This window comes from Schistocerca serialis, chromosome 3, assembly GCF_023864345.2.
Source record: "Schistocerca serialis cubense isolate TAMUIC-IGC-003099 chromosome 3, iqSchSeri2.2, whole genome shotgun sequence".
Lineage (NCBI taxonomy): Eukaryota > Metazoa > Arthropoda > Insecta > Orthoptera > Acrididae > Schistocerca > Schistocerca serialis.
Window position 1 is genome coordinate 802,595,170 of NC_064640.1, and position 23,194 is coordinate 802,618,363.

General features: G+C 36.8%; 1 protein-coding gene across 1 annotated transcript in view; it reads right to left on the reverse strand.

The window, feature by feature from the left end:
* Nucleotides 1-1,333: 1,333 nt before the first annotated feature.
* The window catches only part of LOC126470648 (uncharacterized), a 189,650-nt gene continuing 167,789 nt past the window's right edge, over nucleotides 1,334-23,194 (reverse strand). The window contains exons 10-11 of the mRNA XM_050098630.1: nucleotides 12,372-12,625; nucleotides 1,334-2,422 (exon numbers count right to left, since the gene is read on the reverse strand). Of these exons, the coding sequence (XP_049954587.1) occupies nucleotides 12,374-12,625 (252 nt within the window). The 3' untranslated portion in view covers nucleotides 1,334-2,422; nucleotides 12,372-12,373. The remainder of the gene's footprint in view (nucleotides 2,423-12,371; nucleotides 12,626-23,194) is intronic.

Sequence of the window (23,194 nt, forward strand, 5' to 3'; positions counted from 1 at the left end):
AGCTTAAAAGTACAACTAGGAACTATACACAGTACTACTTGTAATTTACACACACACACACTTTTCAGTTACACAGTTCACTTGATTACAATATGATCATAAGAAGTAATGTTACTCCCGGTCCATAGAGATCAAGTGAATGTAAATCAGAAATGCATACACCAAGCTGCCAAATGATACTGCATAAGAGCATCTGGTAAAATTGTTATCCTCTCATATTAATTATCAAATGAGGCATTATTCTCTCTGGACAATACAAATGATATGATTTTCCTTTGAGCACTTTCACAATCGTATTCAACAGCAGACAATCCTCATATATAGGTGCCATATTTACTCCCACTCTACAAGTAGTAAAGACCTGTACTGAACCCATGTCCCAAATTTTCTACTTTTCACCAAATAAAAGAATGACAATTACTTGATGTCTTTTGAAAGGGAGAGGTATTTGCAGTTTACCCCTATAAACTGCTTGCATCACAACACTGTTATTATTTTTCAGTTCTTCTAAACAATGTAGTCACATTTGAAACTTTGGTAAATGCAGCAGTTGTCTTACTTTTTCTGCCAAGTTTTCACAAGTGTGTGGAAAGCACAGTGTTCAGAACACCAAGTTTTCACTCAAAGAAGGCATTTGAGGGTGTCAGAAACAAAGGGGGAACAAGTAACATTTCATACAAAAATGACATAGTGCATCTAGAGCATGGTAAAGTATCACTGCTAAACTGTAAATAAAGAGAAAACTAGTAACAAGATGTTACAAAACAGTTATTTCCATGTGTTTATATATAAGAAAAAGGAAGTAACCCAGATGGGACAGTAAAATATACAATAATGGAATAACATATTAAACAGTAATCTTTCCTATTTTCTTTCGCTATTAAAACGAATGAAAGGCATGGTGCTCATGTAACATTACGTAAATGTTTTGTTGTAACTTCAAATAGCAATTTTATGACAACTGAATTGACAACAACCAATAACAAAAGCATTATAGAGAAAACATAATATACATTCTTTTTGATTCACAATATTCTGGAAGCAAATGGATACAAGTGCATACAGACTTTTACAAATTGTAACATAATACTGAACATGTATATTTACCTGTTATTTCAGCAAGCAAACAGAAAATTCTACAAAGTATTTTTATGTCTTGTATAAAAAATTAAAATAAAACAAAAATTAAGTTGAAGGGAATTCTAAAATCTTGTGAACTTAAACTCCAGTTTTCCAAAAACTAAAAGAAGTGTACTTATATACCTTTACTTCTGACCCCCCCCCCCCCCCCCCCACACTCACACACACACACACACACACACACACACACACATTTAGTACAAGATGCTTAGTCAATATTAAAACAATAAGATACCACCATATGTTTCCTGGGATTATTTTTAATCACTGTCTAGAGTTTATGTGTAGTTTCACAGTATTCATTTCTAAATAAAATGACAGTGTTTTAGCAGAGCTAATATTCTGTTGCCTTTGTTGAAAGATATAAAAACAACACACAACAGTGTTTAAACTTTTAGTTTTATAACAAGACAAATGATCAGAAAAAATAGTTGGAAGTGGTTAATAGTCTCACATAAGCTATGTTTATGAGAGTGTAGAACTTGGTGTTCCAATAGCATGTGGTTTTAAAACATCACATACACATGCATGCGGCATTATCAGTAGTCAAAATGTATCTTAATGAACAAACACACACTTATAAGATGACTGGAACACTAAAGAATGATATAGTTGTGATAAAGATGAGGACGCGTGAGAGCTAAAATTTTGTGCATACATCAAAAGTATCACTCAAAAACGCCACAATTTTCACTAGATGATTGTTCATCAATATAAATTTGTATAACCTTTCGTTTCAACCTCTCCCTTACACATACAAACATACTTCTCCACTACACTCATTTCATGGGATAGTATTTTCCATATTTTGGTGATATTTACTCATATTTGATAGTCTTCATTCCTATTCATGTCAAATACGTTACAGAAATAAATGCAATTAAAATGATGAGAATTACATTAATTTACAGTCATTTGTTTAACACTGATGAGCTATTTAAGTCCTGTAATTTTAGTTAAGTTCCTTTGTAGCTTCTGCTTATAACAAACTATATCACCAGGACTGAATATCTGCATTTATTACCTATTTCACAATGAATCTACTGGGGACAATAATAAAAACAACAATATTATGAAAAGAATAGTGTGTGACTCCTCATCTCCTCTATACAGTGAGTAGCAATCTCTCCTTTTCATAATAATGTTAACTGAATTATAGTTATACATCTCTGTTTCTCGGTTTTGTGTTTTTTTAGATTTTTGAAAGGTATTAGGCTGCCATTAACACATCTCAGTCCATTAAATGGGCAGGCAAGCTGCTTTAATCTTCTCTCCAGGATACCTAGAAAAAAAAGGCAGGTTGACTGGTAGCAAAGTAAAACTGAATACAGTGAGAAACTATGAATAATATATATGTGATGTCTGTTCTTTCAGACATGTCTAAAAGAACAGCTACCACATATATTATTAAGGCAAGGACACCCAAAGACCCCTTCAGTGCAAATGCTCACCAATCTCAAACTCTTGTGAGATCATCAAAATGCCATGAGTAATGAGAATAATTGACAAGGGGCACTACAACAATAGTGTGTGCATAAGTTGAGAAGTTGGATCTGACAGGGGGTACGCTAACGTTGTCCACAGGAGTGCGATGATCACTGTGTCTGCATCGCGCAGTGGTCAGTGCATCTGTCTAGTAAGCAATTGACCCAGTTTGAATCCTGGTCTGGCACAAATTTTCAACTTCACTCACTGATTTAAATCAGTGCCCACTGGCAGCTAATGTTTTTAATTTCTTCATGTCTAAATTATGAATAAAGTGACTAAAATATTCTTTGACAAGGATGCATCACTATTAATTACAAAAACTGACACAGGTGAAAGATATGGTAATAGATGCAATAATATTCCTGAACAGAAACCATTTTTGTGACAGTTGCATGGGCACTCTGTGTAATTCCAACTACATTCCACAATGTGTAAGCTGAATACAGAGGGGATTGAAGTCACTTGTGTGTAGTCACTGTTAGTGTGCCAAAGAAAACTGCTTTATAAATACACCAACAGTAATTAATACCTATATTTAATGCACACTTTTAATATGTACATTATCCAAAGTTTACATCTACAGATTGTCTAGTTGCCATTTGGCTTAGCCCACAGCTAATAATACTGATTAGCAGTACCTGCCTGATGGTTCCTCATAAGCTAAGAGCTTTAAAAGACCCTTATTTCTGGGAATACTCCTCTATAATTACTACAGCTGACTTCTAATACACTAGAAAAAATAAAAAAACTTACATTGTTCTCATTTTAACATTTACAACATTGCATTACAATGTTCCATTTTAAAATTTGATTGATATTTCCCTTCTAGTCATGATACGACTTGTTTTTGAGATATCACTCTGTAACAGCACAATAAGAACAAATGAGGAGGAAATATAAATATGAGCAATCTGTGATATTCTGCATTGAACACAGCATGAACTAGAATAGCTGTAATCTCATGATAGCTATGCACATTCAGTGGTGCATTGTGTGATGTAAAAAAACTAAAGTTGTCATCAACCCAAAGGTTAGTTTCAACACAACCACAGACATGGTATGCCACTGCCTTCATGTGACCTCTAAACTGACTTACACAGACAGTTATACAAGGACACACAGTTTAACGTAGATTCTCAACCATAGTGCAACTCATCATTTTTTTCACATCAAGAAACATTACTGCTTTGTCAGACAGACAACTGAATACTGTGATTACTTTTTTTTATTTATTTTTTAAAACTTTTTTAAAACTTTTATCTCCAGAAATTGCATATGCTAACACAAAATATGGTGAAAAACATAATATAAGAAAAAACAATGAGCAGTAATTTTAATGATCAGTATGAGCTACTAAACAATGAAAAATATTGATATCAACTACCAAAGTTTCCCCTGCACATGTAAGATGACACTGCATTTTCTTTCCCTTTAATGACAGATTTGGGAAAATAGCATTTTTACTTGAGTAAATATGGTATTAACATAAAGGATTAGGAATAAACAAAATTAAAGTTAAAAAGATATCTGTGGCAACAGAAAATGGCACCATGTCAATAGTATCAAGGGAACCACACTGTCTACAGATATCCAAGAGGATGTGGTGTGCATAGTGACATAAAAACAAAGGATTAATAAGAAGATGCAGAATTGCACACAATAGTCATTGTGGCATGAAGACTCACTAAATCAGTCTTTGGTGATTATACTACACCTAAAGTGAAATTACAAAGTAATAGTCTGAATTTTGATGGACAGGCACTCTCACAAAACATATATCTGGATGTAACAAGAGACTAGGTAACACAATATGCAACTAATTATAAAAAATATTTGAAAATTACCCAAAGTTTTGAAAATTACCCAAAGTTTTGAAAATTACCCAAAGTTTTGAAAATTCTTTTTCTCTTTTTAATCTTCCAATCCCTTTGCAGCTTATTGCAGAAATATTAGTCACCTCCTTAAAAGAGTACACTAGTCACTTTAGAGTGCAATATATCATGTAGAAACGATATCAGGCAGTCATGTGACCCTCTGCCACTGGAGACATGGCAAAATGACAGGAAGGAGCTATCACGATTCGATGTGCCCACGACAACATCATGAATGAAGTTGCCCAATTTGTTGGTGTATTAGTGCAGACTGTCCAGTGGAAGGCAGTGGCATACATGGCTGTGCCTGTGTTGAAATCAACCTTTGGGTTGATTAAAACTTTACTTTTTTTTACATCACACAATGCGCTGCTGAATGTGTATTGCTACCATAAGATTACGGCTATTTAAGTTCATGCTGTGTTCAAAATGGAATATCACAAAGAACATTGTGAACTGAATTGTGTATGGGATGCTGAAAATGAGATCGACATTGTGAATACAGTTTGCTTGCTCATATATATATTTTCTCATCATTTGTTCTTATTGTGATGTTACAGAGTGATACCTCAAAAATAAGTCATATCATGTGTCTGGCTAGAAGGGAAATGTCAATTCAATTTTAAAATGAAACACTGTAATGAAATGTTGCAAATGTTAAAATGAATAAATGCTGTACCACTCATCACCATGTAACATGGCATAACTACAATAGTCATAAAAAGATCATAACCAATTGGGACCACAGGTGAGTGTCACACCTTGTCAATGACAATCTGCCCCACACTGGATGGGAAGTGCTGCTGTGAGTGAAAGCAGTTCCAACGCAAGCAGTTCCTGAGTGAAAGTTGTGAAGAGAACTGCACACAGTCAACATTTGAATTCAGGTACCTCACAAAAGGTCATTGCTCAAATATAATTGAATGTCTTCGATGGGCCTAACAGCAAAGCATCTGGATAGTAGCTGACTAGAGGTGTGTAGCAACAAGCTGTGACTTTGCCTCTTTTCAAATTAGGCAAGCTGCTGAGTGTACCAATAGCCCATGAGGTGTTTAAACTGTAGTGTGTGGAGGCTGTAGTTCAGGCTGGTCTCTGATGTTTTGCAGCTATTTGTCGTTGTCCACTGATTCAGTTAACTACTGGACATGAACCGAGATGTTTATTTCAACATTCCTGGTGTTGCCTTTCCCTCTACATCTCCATGTTTACTATGCTGCATACACTCCAACCTTCCCAGATGACAACAGCTGCACAAATACATTCCTAGTTTGACAAACACTTGGAACCCCTATCGTGCCTCAATTGACCCACTAAATCACCGAAGCTTAATGCCACAGAAAATATCTGGGACAATTTGGAATAGCACTCAAAATATACCAATTAGCATCCCTGTAGTTTTGTAGCTCTGGAGGATCTAATCGTCAACGAGTGGCTTCAGCTGGATATGGCATACCTGAATAAATTTGTGGACAATTTTTCCTGCTGAACTGAGGACATCATCAAGACAAAAGACTGTGTTACATGATATTAGTATGTAGTCTCCTGCTGGTAATTGATTCTTTGTCTAATGTGCTTATATTACAACCTAGTACTGACAAAGAGAAAATCTGCAGCATGAAAAATCTTTTGTAACATGATGTTCTTGATCTTACACAGGGTGTATACGCAGACAAGGAAAAAAAATTCTTGGATTTTTCCTGGATTTCCTGGTTAAAAATGCACTTTCTCCTGAGTGAAAATACACTTTTTCCATGTTAAGTGACAGTATACTTTCCCTCAGAACTGTAAATCTTTTGAATGGCTATGGTTTTATACACCAGCGTAGAATTTTGTGGCACTTTAGAAAATGAAACTCAGGGGAAAAAAAATAATAAATAAATAAAATTCGGAATGATCTTTGATGTGCAGCAACAAATACACTGCATATTTTCATATAACGAAAGTATAAATGTGAATTTCATCAAACACCGCCTGTTACTTTCCAAAGCATTGAAATTGAGATTGAGACTGCAAAGCGCTTTTGTAAGCCAGTCATAGCTCATGTCAAGTTATCTCACCAGCTGATGACAGTGGATATTCAGAGTATAGGAGACGTGATTTAGTCAGCTAATAGCAACATCACTGCCTCAAGTAGTGTGAACACACAAACAGGAAAAAGTAATAGTTTAAATTAATATACATAGTGTTGCTACAAGAAAAGTGAAGCTTTCACATATAATATTGGTCTCGAAGATTTGTGGGGACGTAGAACTATTGGCTCTTCCTCCCAAAAATATCGCTCCTGTACCACAGCAAGATCAGTTCTCTGTAGTACGAGCTCTATGCCACATGCATTGTGAGAATAAAAGTATTCATAATAAGTGACAGGAGTGAGAGTGATTATTTATCATCGTAATTACCATGCACACTCACAACTACTAATAGATCAATAAGCTTTTTTGTGCATGTTACACTTCAAGATACATCACACAAATGTGCCAGTAAAATTTTTAATAATGACATTAATGTCATTCTTCTGGGCACAAAATTCTTCTAAATGGCTCATCCTCAAAGAGCTGAGTTTTAAATGAGAGTCAAACACTCTGTGATTTAAGAAATTCATCATACATTCTCACACACTGTTCATCTTGTGCAAAAGGAAATTTATTTTGAAAGTAACGCTTTTCAAACCACCATTCACTTTAATAAAAGCCAAATTTCTTTAACAAAATGACAAAAATAACATCATTGTTCAACAAGGCAATTAATTCTTCATTGTCAGAAAGATGGAAATAAAATAAGATCTGAAATTAATAACATATTTTAGCATTCCATAATTATGTGAATGTATTTTAATTCACTTGATAGCTCCCAGCCACATAAATCCATTTTGTTTTCATTTGACATGAGAGCTGTGAAGGAACAGGAAGCGGCAAAATCACTAAACGTTAAACAAGCCATACTCAAACTCAGACTGCTCTGCACATCAGACTCGGATCAATGATATTTCTGAACTGAGCAATATTAGATAGTGGAGACCTTCCCCCCAACTGACCCTCCCTCGAGAGTTTGAGATACGATGCCAAAAATTTAAAATAATCGACTTTTCAAAAATATGTTCATTTTGTAGTGCACATCTTCCTGAAGGAGCTGATACATAAAACATATATTTTCAACGTCTTAAGTGTGCCAACGTGCAGTGCCCTGCCTCTTCACACAGCATTCATCTATCGCACATCACCATATTTTGCTCTGTGGAATTCAAATGTGTATAGTCTGTAATGGATACCACCAAACTATATTCAGGACAATTCAAATTAAAACATCCTGTGGTGCCTCTCCTGCTCTCAGTCGGCCATTCTGACATCCTGCCTCTCTTTAAAACAAAAACTCAATTAGTGGTGGATGGGATTATTTGTAACCAGGAGAACAAGGACTCTTCAGAAAATTTGCACTCTTTATTGCCTGTTGTCGTTTTGTGTGACATAAAATTAAATATAGGATACATAAAACCAGTAAAGACAAGGGATAAGTAAGACAGTACACTTTTCTTCAATCCTTAGGTCCTAGCATTTTTTTCTCTCTAATCTTGCTACAGCTTTACATGCCGTGCTTCCCTTTCTGCGAAAGGATCTAATACCTCATCAAAATTCATCAAACATTTTGCTACATGAAAAATCTAACTGTCATCTAATATTTAAAAGTCTATTTTGCCAGTGTCCGCTAGATGAAACAAAATAGGCCTGTCTAATATTGCAGCAGTTGTAACACACACCAAATAAACGAGACTGTTTGGGCACAAATGGTCATTTTTATAGTGCAACAGGATATAACTCACAAAGTACCAATATCAAATGCCTATTAGGCCTACTACAAGCAAAAAGCTTTATGTTAGGAAATAGTTTCACATTTCATTCATACACTCCAGCTTCTCAAGCACGAAACTGAAAAGTAGTAGTACGAAATATTTGTATAAATTTGGAATTGTCATACTCTTTCATAATTTGTGTGATGTCCCCATTCTTCTTCTTCCTCATTGTAACAAACAATTTTGTTATAATTAATTCTTTAACTATTCCTGCCAGTGTCAAATTTTATTCTCTTGTTTCGTTATCTCGTGTTTATTCTACAGTTAGGCGTTATTACGTGTTCATACAACACATTTTCCACGCTTCTCCCAGAATAGAACTTAAGTGGCCCTTACTTGCGTAACGATCTGGCCAAACATTTTCTGTCACAATGTCATTTTTCTGGGTATACCGAGAAGATAATATGTAATCTTCCTTACCTGTTATTCCTGTTTGTCATTTATTTCCTCTCTGGTAATCTGAATCTATGGATTTTGCTAGTAATTATAACAAAGCTGATCATTCGTAAACACAGTCAACCACATAAACAAACAGCGATTGGCATTGGCCCGTTCAGGTTTATGCCACTCAGCTCATGTAGCCTGTCCCCTTTTGTCTATAGGAAATGAGCAATATTAGATAGTGGAGACCTTCCCTCCAACTGACCCTCCCTCGAGGATGGAAAGTTTATTTCCAGATGCGACCATGATTCCCCAGGCACGTACACTATGCACGCATTCAAAAATAAACTTATTATTCAATCTGTAATCAACTTAGAATGTGTTCAAAAATGTTTAAGAGCCAACAGGGTTGCGTTTCAAAATCATGTGAATAATCGATAGACCAATGTGCGCTGGGTGCTAGGCGCTTTGTGAAACAAGGCTTTTTTCCTCGAGAATATGAATTTGGCGACCCCATTGAAATTGCCGCCCGGGCAGATACACCCCCCCCCCCCCCTCCCCTGAACCCAAACCCTAGATCCAGGCCTGCAACGCATGCATGAATCTGGCAGCTTGGGAGCACCAGTAAAATTTTTCTGGGTAGCATCTGGCTGCTTGCTGCTACTGCTTATACAGCTAACAGCCACACTACTGTAGCCAGAAGTGGGAGAACGCACTAGTCATACTTAACTCCACTGTGCATGCACATGAGCCCACTCACCACTGCTCGAACAAATCTAATGTAAACAGTTGTGATGTCACGCTCATCGGAGGCAATTTGTTGTTACAAAGCATTGTATAGTCTTCCTAAGGCCTTTGACACAGTTTACTGTTGACAGACACTTGTATGAGCACTGTGTTCTGTTGTTGTATTTGGAAATTTCCCTTTGCAACTTAAGCTTTATTTTCGTTCCCCCCCTCCCCCCTCTCATTCATGTTATATTGCTGCAGTATTATTCTGCAGTAGCAGGCTAGAGTAATATCCTTTGTTAGAGTATCGGTTCTTACCAGTCAAAATTATAAAGATTTAACTGACAACTAAAACAATGAAAAGTTCCAGGAATTCTAAAAAATTCCCGGGTTTTTCCCAGATCTCCCGGTTGTCCCGGGTCATATACACCCTGTTACATGAATTCAGTAAAGTCCCAGTAGCTTGTGCATAATATCAAGCACACCTGATCCATGATTACATCTCTTGACAATTTCAGGCCTTAAGATTTCAATATATTTTCCATTTTTCTCATCCCACCTTGTGGCATGCTCCTCAATAACTATCCCTCCATAGTTAGAAGACAGCACAATGTCTTTATTGTCAATTAATTTAACAAAGACATCATCATTATGTACACTGATAACTTCTTCACTGTATCACCTTGGTTTCTCCTTTGGTGTAAGAGGGAAATTGCCACAGTGATTTATTCTTATGGTTCCAGCTGCACATATATATGTACTCATCATTTTCAATACTTACAGCAAAGCATATGATGAAAAGCAGCTATTAACTTACAATCTTTGGCCTGTAGAAGATATCCTCTGACTTAAGCGTAGAATCACAGAAGAACCTTAGCCATCCAAGGTAGGAAGGGTGTGAAGTATTTCAACAGTGCCTTGAAATAAGAGGAAATCAAAGGCCATTCCTGATTTTCACACAAATTGACTTTCCTTTTACATATTGCTTAACATTCAGTTTTCTGAAAAATGGAACTATCTGTTTATCACTACAAAATTCCATTTTCAAATGCAGTTGCGAGCGCACTTTTTAACTGAATCATGTGTTAGTCCCACCTTGAAACACACAACCTGGCAACTAACTGGACTTTTCAAACTCCTTACCAAGTATAAATTATTTCTCAACTGAATAATTAGAGATTCCATGTCATATTGGTATTTAAAATATGTATGACAAAGTATTATTTATTTCAATTCATTCTCAGGTGAGTTGCTTTTATAGCACCAATTTCTAAATGAAAGCCAATTAATTTTTTATTTCTTCAGAGGTTTGTGTTTTTCCCTTGTTATGGGCAGGATAGACATATACAAAAATTTGGTGTCTGACAATCTGACAATGAGATATTGTTGATTTTTCTTGTTAATAGTCCAGAGTTCTATACACCTCATCAAAATGTTCTTTAAATCACGTGACAAACGGATGCTGTTTTGTGAAGTTTGGTCAGAACATCCTCTACCATCCAACTGGTTTCCCATTCACATCATCTTTCCTAATAGTCATTCAGATGACACTACCAAATGATAATCTTGGCATATTGTTTTCCTTTTTTTAGTGACTGCCAAACGCACTGAGTTGCATTCCACTTCAATATAAACCAATAACCATGAATTTTAAATCAGTGGTTTATAGGTTAGGTATTTCCTGAACAGCAATGAAGCACAGTGTAGCAACGAATTTGTTTGGATTCTGTCTTCCACAGTGATTACTAAAACATAAAATGCAGTTTACCACTGCATGGAAAAATTTGAAATATTCGTACAAATAGCTTTCAATCTCACATCTTCCCTGATTCCCTCTAGTTTCGTTGATTAAACAATATTCTTGTTTTATTTTACACCATTCATTGCAAAACTAAAAGATTTCAATTGTAGCTAGTAAAACAAAGCATTTTTTGTGGGATCAGTTGATGCCAACAAAACTTGCTGGAGATCAAAGTTGCAACTTACAAAATCCCCATCTGACTTTAGTGCTCACTACTTATTTTGTTTCTCCTCCTCTCAAGCCATATCTTTTGTTAAAAGGTGAGATATAATTAGATGTAAGTTTATCTTTATTGACTTCAGCCATACAGTAGGCCATGCTTAGATGACAGAGATCTATTTTTGGAATGACAAAAACTGAGACTGTACTCCTCGGCAAATATGTCTGTAAATATGGACTTTAGCTGTTTCAAGACCATTTTCTGTATGTGCAGATTTGTAAAGGGAGTATATGAGTGTGATATTAAACAATGGACTTTTTGCCCAGAGTGACAATAGTGGCATTCAACAACACATTGGTGTCTGTTCTTTCGGACATGTCCAAAAGAATAGACACCACAACGCCACACATATAATTTTGATATTTTAGAGCTTGAGGTGCTGGACTCCCCATTACATCTTTATTGAGTGTTCATAGCAGCAACATTCTTCATGAAAGTTTGCCAGTTGAAAACGTCAAAATTAATGGAAGACTCAGAAACTACAGTAGAATATTATAGAAGTATATATTAAATGAACAAAAATGCACCCTCCTCCATCTTATTTTTATGGTAGATCTACAGAGTACACATATGATTAAAAAGGAGTAATAACCAGATGATAAGTAATTTGAAACATGTAACGTGAAGCAGTGTATTTGTCCCAAGTCCTATGTAGAGAGGCTTGTAAAATAAAAGACTTATTCATGAGCAACATTGAAAGCTACCCATAATTTTAAAAATGTAGCTAATCAATACAAAAATGTAACACACTGCACTTTCTTCAAAACCAACATGACAAAGCATAAAGACAGATCTGGCAATGTTCAGTGCTGTAGCTGAGAGGCTGCAGTTACCTTATATCTACATATTTATTAGCATAATTGATAGCTAACCTATGAAAATGTTGTTGCTCACCTTCACTGCCATGGATAATTGATAATTTCTTCCACAGATGGTCTTGCATCTTCAGCCCGTATCAAACACTGGCGTAAAACCTCAGTCAAACCCCTAGGGCAATCAGCCCTGTACGGATACTCTATTGGTATATCTGCGTCACTAATAGCCGATATCTTCTGATCAAGATCTTTAATATGTTCAAATGGTGTAACTTTGTACAGAAGGTGATACAATATGCACCCTAAACTCCAGACATCACTCTTGAAACTAGACTGCAAACACAAGAAAGAATTATTAATATGAACAGCCATATAGTGGCTAAAAGTTACATTTTTAAAAGGCTGCCAAAAAAATAAATAAATAAATGTGCTGTGAAATTAAAAACATTCTGGAGGTGATCTATAAAATAAATAAGAATAACTTAATACTGTTGAGTAAAGAGACAATATCTAAATTACAATTGTTGCACAGTTACCAATGCAAACAGTCACAAAGTACTGCATGAAGCTGTTAACATTCCCCATCAATTTCTACAAATAAACTGATAATTCCACACTACTGCAAATATAAGAACATGACAGTGATTGAATTCTGAATGTTTCCCAGTGAACCAAGTATGGTGTTTAAATGCATCTTAAGTTCATTGTCACGATTGGAGCACATCAATTTGCGATGGTTTTTTAGTGGCCCAAACACATGGAAGTCGCAGGGCGACATATCCAGATTGGAGAGGAGATGTTCAAGCTGCTCTCACTCTAACTTGGCCATTACACTTTGTGTGACCTTGGAGACGTAGGGATGCATTGGCGTGAAGCAGAATCACTCCCTCCATGATTAGCCCAGGCCATTTGCTCTTGATGGAATTGTGTAGGCTACAAAGTATCTCATACTACACATCACTGTAAATGGTTTTTCTGAGCTTGTGGAATTCTATCAGTATCAGCCTCTAAAAAAGAGTGTGAGCATCATGTTGCCTGCTGACAGCAAAGCTTTGAATTTTTTAAGGGGAGGTGATGGTGCATGCTTCCACTGCACGCCATCCTGCTTTGTCTCTGGCTTGAAGTGATGTCTCACTTCATTATCCCAAGTGGTCTATGCAAATTTCAACTGGTTTGTTTGTTAAGATGTTTCATACCTTTTCATCTGATCACTCCTTATACTTACTAATATGTGGCAACTTTAGATTATATGAGCATTTCTTTCCATCATAGTATGACAGACACACCTGTATTGAGGGCTATGGAACTTCTAAATTACAAACAGCACATGCAGACAGGCCTGATTATTCCCCTGTAATTACTTGTAAGTGACAAGAGGAAAGTTCCCACTATATCAATTGGTTGCCTAAATCATTAGTTATGTGTCCTCAGGGTCTTTCGCGACGGCATACATGAATAAAACGTTCTCGGATTTCAAGCCGCATCAATTCAAATAAAATCCTCAATCTTTCGATGACCATCTCCGCCATCATCGTCAGGAGTTCACTGACTGCCAGGGCTGCTTCAGTTTCTCGCTTATATAGGCATGATAGCATCATCAGCAGCCAATCAGATCGACCCAATGTGGCGCATGCCTCATCTTTCTGGCAGGTAGAAAGACTGAGGGCTGTGCGGTCTCAATAATCCACTGAAGATCATGTGGCAAGGCTTTCTGCAGTTTCAGAAAATCAGGCTTTAACTTGCTCTTTGGCAACTCCTTCCAAAAGGGAGGCATGGCATAACTCTGATCAACAGCATCCTGCATTATCTTGCTCCTCAGAACCTTTCACTTACAGGGGCTTAAAGTTACTTCTCTCCAACATAAAACCATAAAAGTAGAAATTTTGATAGGAAGAGATGCAAGTAAGTGAGTTTTTATACCCTGAATCCCACTTATCATTTCACTTTAAATGAGTACAGTTACTGGTGATCTTATGTTATGCCGTGACCATAAACAAGGCCAGAAACTGTGTGTTGCAGGCATGACGTTAGTGTCAGTCACTTTTCACATGGCTGGTTCTGCATGGCTCTCTGCCATGTTAGTAAACCAAACAAGCTCTTCTTTCATGTCCTCAGTCATACTGCTGCAAACTTTGTGTACAAAGAAGCTCTATAAGTCAAAACTAAATTCCATACAAAGAAAGTCTTGAACACAGCTATAAATACACAACCATTGCCAAGTTTCTCAGCTAGTGTCATAATAATAATTTTGCGGGCTCGTCTGTTGCTTGTACTTTTGCTGCAGTTAATACGCCTAGTTCCTCGTTTTCTGTGCCATTATTCTTTCCAACTAGGTTAATGGTCCTAATTTCCTCTTTGCTCCCATTCTCTTCTCCTCATGAATACGCATAAAACCTTGGTTACTATCAATAACTACTTTTACAGAAAATTTAAGTACTCTTCTATTGTCTTCTTTATAAACCCTTTCTCACATACAGCAAAATCTCTTTCTGCCTTGTGTTTTGCTAACTAGTCTGAGCCCATAATAATTACTATCTGTAATTTTGGAATCACTGCAGAAATTCTTCAAATTTGATATTTAACAGTACTTAAAGACTTTATTGGTTTGACATGCACTCTAACAGGACCTTATTGTAAAGCCACCAACTGGAAGGTATAGCTACCTCCTAGTTTAGTTCTTCATATTGCCCCTTTGAAATTGCATACAACTTGCCACCAGAACTGACAAAGCCTATAGTGTTCCCTCTACATACTTTCACCTTGACAGTAACAATGACCATCTCTCATTCACTCGCTTTTTCTTCATCCTATATCAGTTCTTGCTGCTCTTCACTAGTGCTTAAGTGTACGCAAATAGTAAATGCTTTTGCGTTGTTATAATCGTGTCAGCAGCAGCTATTGGCCCTCAGCAGTATGTCTCATCACAAGATTCATTTGGAACGAATGAGTGTTTCCTATGATGTCATTGTATGCCTTGTCATTGTGGCTTAAAATCCACTGCTTTTCTTACTCAGTGTTTGGAGGCTGTTTCTTTGGTGTCTTTTTCATATTAATGATGATAATGCTGATCTCCACTGTAACCTCCTGTATCACCCCTGATGCTGTGTCCTCATCCATCTGTTTCACGTTGGCCCCAATAATCTTCTTTCATCAGTGTTCTCCTTAGATACTGGTGTGATACCATCATATTGTCTATGAACAAGAACCTTGATGATGCCATTTTGGGAGATATGTGTTGCCATCTCCAACTGCTTACATGGCATGAAGTTGGTGACTGTGGTTTATGCCAGAGTTCAGACAATGTCTCAATACATCCCTCTGGCAAAATGAACAAGCGATTTTTCTTTGCAGTAGGTTCAAAGGTTACATAATGTAAGTGGTCCATGTGATGAATTTTGCATAATACTTTAGCTCACTTCTCAGAAATTACTTAATGTTCCTGCAGATTGGTTGATATTGCCGATCAGTTGCTTTTACATGGTTTGGTTTTCTATTCTTACAATGGATGTAATCTAAGAAGTTGACATGGTCAACATGGCTTAAGAAGAATCTGCATTTGTTCAATTTGCATGTGATACTGTTGTATTTCTGAGGTAATCCACATAGTTAGGTATTTACTTCGTGTGGAACTGAGAAGTCATGGGAAAATAGTATGGGTAGTGATGGCACTACTTGATTGTAATTTATAACACAATTGAAATAGGTTGTTAATAACAATGAATATTTGTGACACACCAAAGAAGGACAACAGTGGATAAGTATATTAATTCAGTGAATAATAATGGTCAGGAATAGGTTAGGCGTCAGTAAGTTACTGCACATTAAAGGCAACCATTTAAGTCCCTGCAGAATTGAAGCAAATAATTTAGCTTATACATAACTGCGATAGTGCAGCTCACATACTCAGTACAACTCGCTCTAGCATTCCTTGACATTGCTGTATATCTAATTTGTGTTTGAGTGGAGATATCAAAAATAAGAGAATTGGGTATGGATGGCAAAAACTTAAATGAAAAAATTTTTATAGTTTCAAAATTATTTACACAACCTTGTGTTGAAGAAAAAGAATGGATGTGAATGGTGTGCGTAAGTGAAGTGCTTACAACAAGATATTATCTAAAATGATAAGAACCTCATCCTGAGCAGTAAAATGAAATATAGAGAGGTCCCCAGCGAACAATGATAAAGTTTAATCTTCACCAAAGCAATACTGGCCAAGATAAAATAACTTGATTGACCCCATGCACTACTTTGCGCAGAGCAAGTGTGAATTTCTGGTGACTTTGAGCTGTTACATCTCGGGCAGTATTTTGTTGAAAGAAATGAAATCGGCCATCTTGTACAACTTTATGCATTCAATAATAATGAAAAGAATTTAATAGGCATATTCAGAAAGAAAATTTTGGCATAATCGCCTGAAAAAAATGGTGTCCGAAAAAAATTTCGTAGTTTGGCTTCCTATATTGTGGGGACTAGATGTATAATGAACATCAAACTTGGCAAGTAGTAACCTAACAACTCTAGGTTCCCAAATATTAAGTTTCATTTATATACTAGTGTCCAATACTGAATAAATTAAATGCAGATTTGAAGATTTTGTAAAAAAGTTAAAAACTACGGAATTTTTTGACCCGATTTTGCAAGAAACTGTTGCTTATAAAACTTTCCCAACTAGTCTTATTAATAAGACTACGCTTTTAACTGCAAAAAAGTGTATTTGATTATCCAACAGGGGGATGACAATGCTGGATAACTTGAATCAAAGTTGGGCACAAAAATCGTGGTACGAAAAATGTGAAAAATTCAGATTATTGTGTCTCATAGAGTTAACACATCCTAAAAATGAAACTTGACACATAATAGCTCAGTAGCACAAGGATGTGGAAAGCAAAATTTCATTCATGTACTATTTTCGAATAATCTACGAATTCTTCAGAAAAATGACAATTTTTGTGAAAAGCTGGACATAGAGCATATTCGACACTTATTTTATAAATAAAGTTTTCTATTAAAGCTAGAAACCAGTCTCATTTGAAATGTTTTTTAAGCCCCTACAGAACACTGGGCTTAATTTCCATCATGGGCTAACAATATTATATAAATTGTGGCAAAGTAACTGGAAAAATCGCGCTGCGAATAAAATTTTAACTTTGGCTTGTTGTATCTTGTTGATTAAAGGCACAATAAACATGAAACTTTGAACACAACAAGTTAGCAATCTAAGGTTTTCCAATAAAAACTATCATTCACTTGCTGCTTTCCAAATTTGTACAAAATCAGTTCAAGCTTGATTTTCATAAAGAATTACAAAAATAGATCACATTCAACTTGCTTGCAGAAAATCTGTTTTCCATTCTTAATTTCAAACATATCACAGCTGAAGAGAGCACATTTTCAAGCATTCAGAAAATCACATTTGATTTTCCAACTTGCAAAAACAATACCTGAAAATGATGGACAAATTTGTGAGTATGTACCACACCAACAGGCTACATTGCAGTACCATGTTGTCCGTGTTTTGTTGCACGTGGTTTTAATTTTTAAAGTGACAAGTAATATCACTCTATATTGTGTCGGTCCATGGTGGCATTGTCACAACTGGTTGAAGAACATGACCAGCAACCCCATTATTGTAGGGGTCACACATGCTTGTGGTGGTACCTATCTGCTTACAAAGCCGGTTGCCAAGTACCTTATCTCCAATTCTCTTATCTGTAGGAGTATCTCATATAGGCGGCAAGGAAAAAGTAATATCAACTGTTATTTTAAACTTGTTTACATTGTAGTTAACATTTTTTCTTAATTTTTGAGCCACTTACTGCAGTTCATTTTCTGGAAACTGATTACAGCGTAAACTGTAAACAGTATCACTGTATACCAACGCAATATAGTGACATATTACTTGTCAATGTACAAATAAAAGTATGTGCAACAAAACACGGTCAGCAATTTGTTGAAATTTAACCTGTTGCTGTGGTACATTTCAGGTACTGTTTGCGCTCACTGGAAAATTGAACATGATTTCCCGGATGCTTGTAAACATGCTCTTTCCAACTGAGGTTAGTTTGAAATCAGTTATGGAAAACATATTTTCTAAAACTAGTCAATGTGGTCGGTTTTTGAGGTATTTACAAAAATCAAGTTTGAACTGATTTTGAAGAAATTTAGAAAGCAATATGTGAATGATATTTTATACTGAAAAACCTTATGTTGCTAAGTTATTGTTGTTCAAAGTTTCATGTTTATCATGCCTTTAATGAACTAGAGACAAGAAGCCAAAGTTAAAACAACTTCATTCGCAGTGTAATTTTTCCAGCTAGTTCACTTCAGTTTATGTAGCATTGTTAGCCCATGTTGGAAATGAAACCTACTGTTTGTTGGTGGGGGGCTTAAAACATGCTGTTTCAAATGATACTGGTTTTGAAGCTTTAACAGAAAATAGTGTTTTTAAAAGAATTGTTGAACATACTCAATTTTCACATTTCACAAAAATTGTCATCTTATTGACAAATTGGTAGACTACTAGAACATAGTAGGTGAATGACATTTTGAATTCTACATCCTTGTGCTACTGAGCTATTGTGTATCAAGTTTAATGTACAACATGTGTTTACTACCACAATTTTCACTCACAATTTTGATTCAAATTATCTAGCATTGCTAGCCCACATTGAATAATCAAATACACTTTTTTGTGGTTAAAATAATTGTGTTTCTGATGAGAGAAGTTGGGAAAGCTTTATAAAACATATTTTTTTACAAAATCAGGTCAAAAATACATCTTTTATCTTTTACAAAATTGTCAATTTCGCCGTTCATTTATTTAGCACTGAAAAATGGTACATAATTGAAATTTTATATTTTGAGAACCTTGCATTATTACATTACTACACACTCAGTTTCACATTTGTCACACTTTTAGTCCCTGAGATATAAAAGGAAAACTTTGGAAATTTTTTGGGTGTCCATTTTTTCAGATGATTTTTCCAAGAAATTTCTGTTGAATATGGCTTTTAAAATTCTTTGAATTGTTATTCTTGAGAAAATGCATAAAGGTGTATGAGATGGCCAAATTCCATTTCTTTCAATAAAATATTGCCTCAAATATAACAGCTCATTGTTGCCAGAAATTCACACTCATTCTGCGCTAAGTTGCATATGCAGCCAAACAAGTGACTATATCTTGACCAGTATCACTTTGATGAATTTACTAATGTTCGTTGGACACATGTCCAAATGTTCACATAAAATTTGAACAAAATCCATGATGCCTGAGCAGAAAAACTTACAAAATGAGACGACTTATCATAGAATTACCCATATCCTACTCTTCTTTTGCATTTTTAAGTGGTGGTTATGCAGGGGATGATGGCTGATTTACCCTTTCACATGCACCTGTTGCTGCTGCAGCAATAGCTGCTGTTCCAAACAATCTAACCAGCACCATGGCAGCATCAGGAATTTTCGATCCATGGTTGTTGGAATCATGCAGTTGGTTACTTGCTCACTACCTTGTCATTAGTTATACATCTGGATTGCACAGAATGTAATTTACCCACAGTCATAGTTATAATGAGGTACACAACAGTAGCATCTGAGAAGACAAGTAATGGAAGTCAAATTTTTGTAAGTGAGCATTAAAAACTGGCAGTTAGTATCTTGCAGATTTGATGTAATAACCAGACATTGTCACCATCTTGGAGAGGGAGAGAGGGGCGAGGGAGGGAGGGAGGGAGGGAGGGAGGGAGGGAGGGGGGAGGGGGAGGTGGAGGTAGGGAGAGAGAGAGAGAGAGAGAGAGAGAGAGAGATGTACAACTTTAATATTAGGAAAAGGAAAGGAAAAATCATTGCCCATTCAGTATGTAGGATCCATTGCAGCATCTCCTGGAATAATTTGGAAAAAGAAAAACCTAAATTAGGATTCCTGTGTTATGTAAACAAGTCTCATTCTGTTTACATTAACTGCTTGCATAATTCCTAAGGACTTAACAACTCAAACAGAGTTGAAATACTCATAGGTGATTAGTAATGTCAAGTGTTCTATCCACTTTCCTCATAACAAATTCCTATCACACAAGTGAGTATTAAGTATTTTTGCAGAGTATGGAAGGAGCTTGCCAAGAGAAAAGCATTCAACTACTGTTGGATAACCTGTGGTTTTTGCAGTGTTTGATGTGGCAAGATCAGGTGGGGTATTGGGAATATTAGTGTAGAGGGAACTAATGATTTAATAAAACGTTCTCGGTTTTCAAGCCATGTTAATTCGAATAAAATCCTTGAGCTTTCGATGACCATCTCTGCCATCACCGACAGGAGTTCACTGACTGCCAGAGCTGCTTCAGTTTCTCACTTATATAGGCATGATGACATCATCAGCAGCCAATCAGATAGACCCAATGTGGCGCGTGTGCATAAATCACCCCAGGCAGCTAGCAAAGCTATTGCCCGTGGCAGCACCAGTGATGCCAGGTGGGACCAGGGGCAGGCGCCAAGTTGGAAACTGCCGCTCCAGCGTCGTGTATCTGTCTTTGCTTTCTTTCGATGTCCAATGCCTGCCCCCATGCCCTGCTGAGTGTGTACCACTGGTCTCTGTTGAAATTGTTGTTGTTTAAACAAATCTCAGCCACTTCCTTTATAGCGGAGTCACAATATGGAGGTGCATACTTTTGTATTTTTGAACTGTATTTTATGTCCATTTTCTAGGCAATGCTCCGCTATGGCCAACTTCTCAAGCTCCCTTTGTTTTATATGGCGCTTGTGCCCAGTACAACGTCCTGCAACCGTGCAAATTGTTTGTCCAATATACATGCTCCCACATTCACAGGGTACACCATACATGCCAGATACTCGAAGAGCAATGTCTTCTTTAACAGGGCGCAACATATCTCGTATCTTGGGGGCGGGCCAGAACACTGGTCTTAGCCCATCTTTCTGCAGCAGACGTCCTAACTTGCTGCTAGTTGCTCCACAGTATGGCAGGAATGCAGTCCATTTGGCCTCTTCTACTGATTCACCAGGTGTCTTTCATCGGCTGCCCTTGAGAGCACTTGTGATGTCTCTTTCGCTGAATCCATTTTCCCCGAAAACACATTTTAAGTTCTGCAATTCAGAGTGTAGGTGGTCACTGTCAGAGATAATCTTGGCTCTACGAAACAACGTGTTCAGAACCACTTTCTTGTGTACAGGGTGGTGGAAACTATTGGCGTTCAAGTACCAATCAGTGTGTGTTGGTTTCCGGTACACTGAATGACCACACTAAGCTCCTGCCTTCCGCTCAACCAAAACATCCAAGAATGGTAGCTTGCCGTGCTTCTCCATCTCGACAGTAAATTTAATGTTGGGATGGACACCATTCATGTGATCAACGAACTGCTGGAGTGTATCTTCACCATGAGGCCATATCATAGTGAAGATACACTACAACAGTTAACTGACTGCACTCACTGCCATCACAGCTTTCAGTTGTTATGGTGTATCGAGAAAGACTGGACTGTTTCCTTAGCATTTTTATCCATAAACAAAATGAAATCAAAATGTAATGAGTAGGCATCCAAATCACAAAGCAAACTTAATAAATTTGTTTTTCACGGCACACAATATAAAAACAGCCTATCGAATGAAGCAAGGCAAGTTCATCAAGTTTTTAATACACAAAGCAAAATAAGTAAATTTGTATATCATACCCACTGTTAGCTCATCTTCATAAAGGTAAGACTGTGGAGTTTAATTCTGTCACTGACATAAATTTGCAAAAATATGTCTGTCAGTTAGTTAAAAAAAACTAACAGTGCCATCCATGTACTAAGCCATGATTATTAAATATCCAAACTACTAAGAAATTTTGATGAAATAAAGCCTATACATAGCCCCAGCTACGTCATGAAAACCTCATAAAAATTTGTATAATAGTTTTGAAGAATAGAGTGTTCAAACAGACAGACAGACACAATGGTTTTATAGTTTTATTATTAGTATATGCACTGAATTGCCACAGAAACTGGTATAGGCATGTGGATTCAAATAGAGAGATATGTAAACAGGCGGAATATTGTGCTGCAATTGGCAATGCCTATATAAGACAATAAGTGTCTACCAAAGTTGTTACATCGGTTACTTCTGCTACAGTGGCAGGTTATCAAGATTTAAGCGAGTCTGATCGTGACGTTAGGGTCGGGGCACGAGTGATGCACACAGCATCTCTGAGGTAGTGATGAAGTGGGGATTTTCCCGTACAACCATTTCATGAGTGTACTGTGAAAATCAGGAATCCAGTAAAACATCAAATCTCTGACATCACTCTGGCTGGAAAAAGACCCTGCAAGAACGGGACCAACGACGACTGAAGAGAATTGTTGAATGTGACAAAAGTGCAACCCTTCTGCAAATTGCTGCACATTTCAATGACGGTCCATCAATAAGTGTCAGTGAGTGAATCATTCAATGAAACATCATTGACATGGGCTTTCGGAGCTGCAGACCTACTCGTGTACCTGTGATGACTGCACGACACAAAGTTTATGCCTTGCCTGGGCCCGTCAGTACAGACATTGGGCGGCTGTTGATGACTGGAAACATGTTGCCTGATCGGGTGAGTCTCATTTCAAACTGTATTGAGGGATGGACATGTATGGGTGTGGAGGCAATCTCATGAATCCATGGACCCTGCATGTCAGCAGGGGACTGTTCAAGCTGTAGAGGCTCTGTAATTGTGTGGCGCATGTGCAGTTGGAGTGATATGCAACACTTGATATGTCTAGATACCACTCTAACAGGTGACATGTACAGAAGCGTTCTTTCTGATCACCTGCATCCATTCATGTTCATTAAGCATTCCGACGGACCTGGGCAATTCCAGCAGGACAATATGACACCCTACACATCCAGAATTGCTACAGAGTGGCT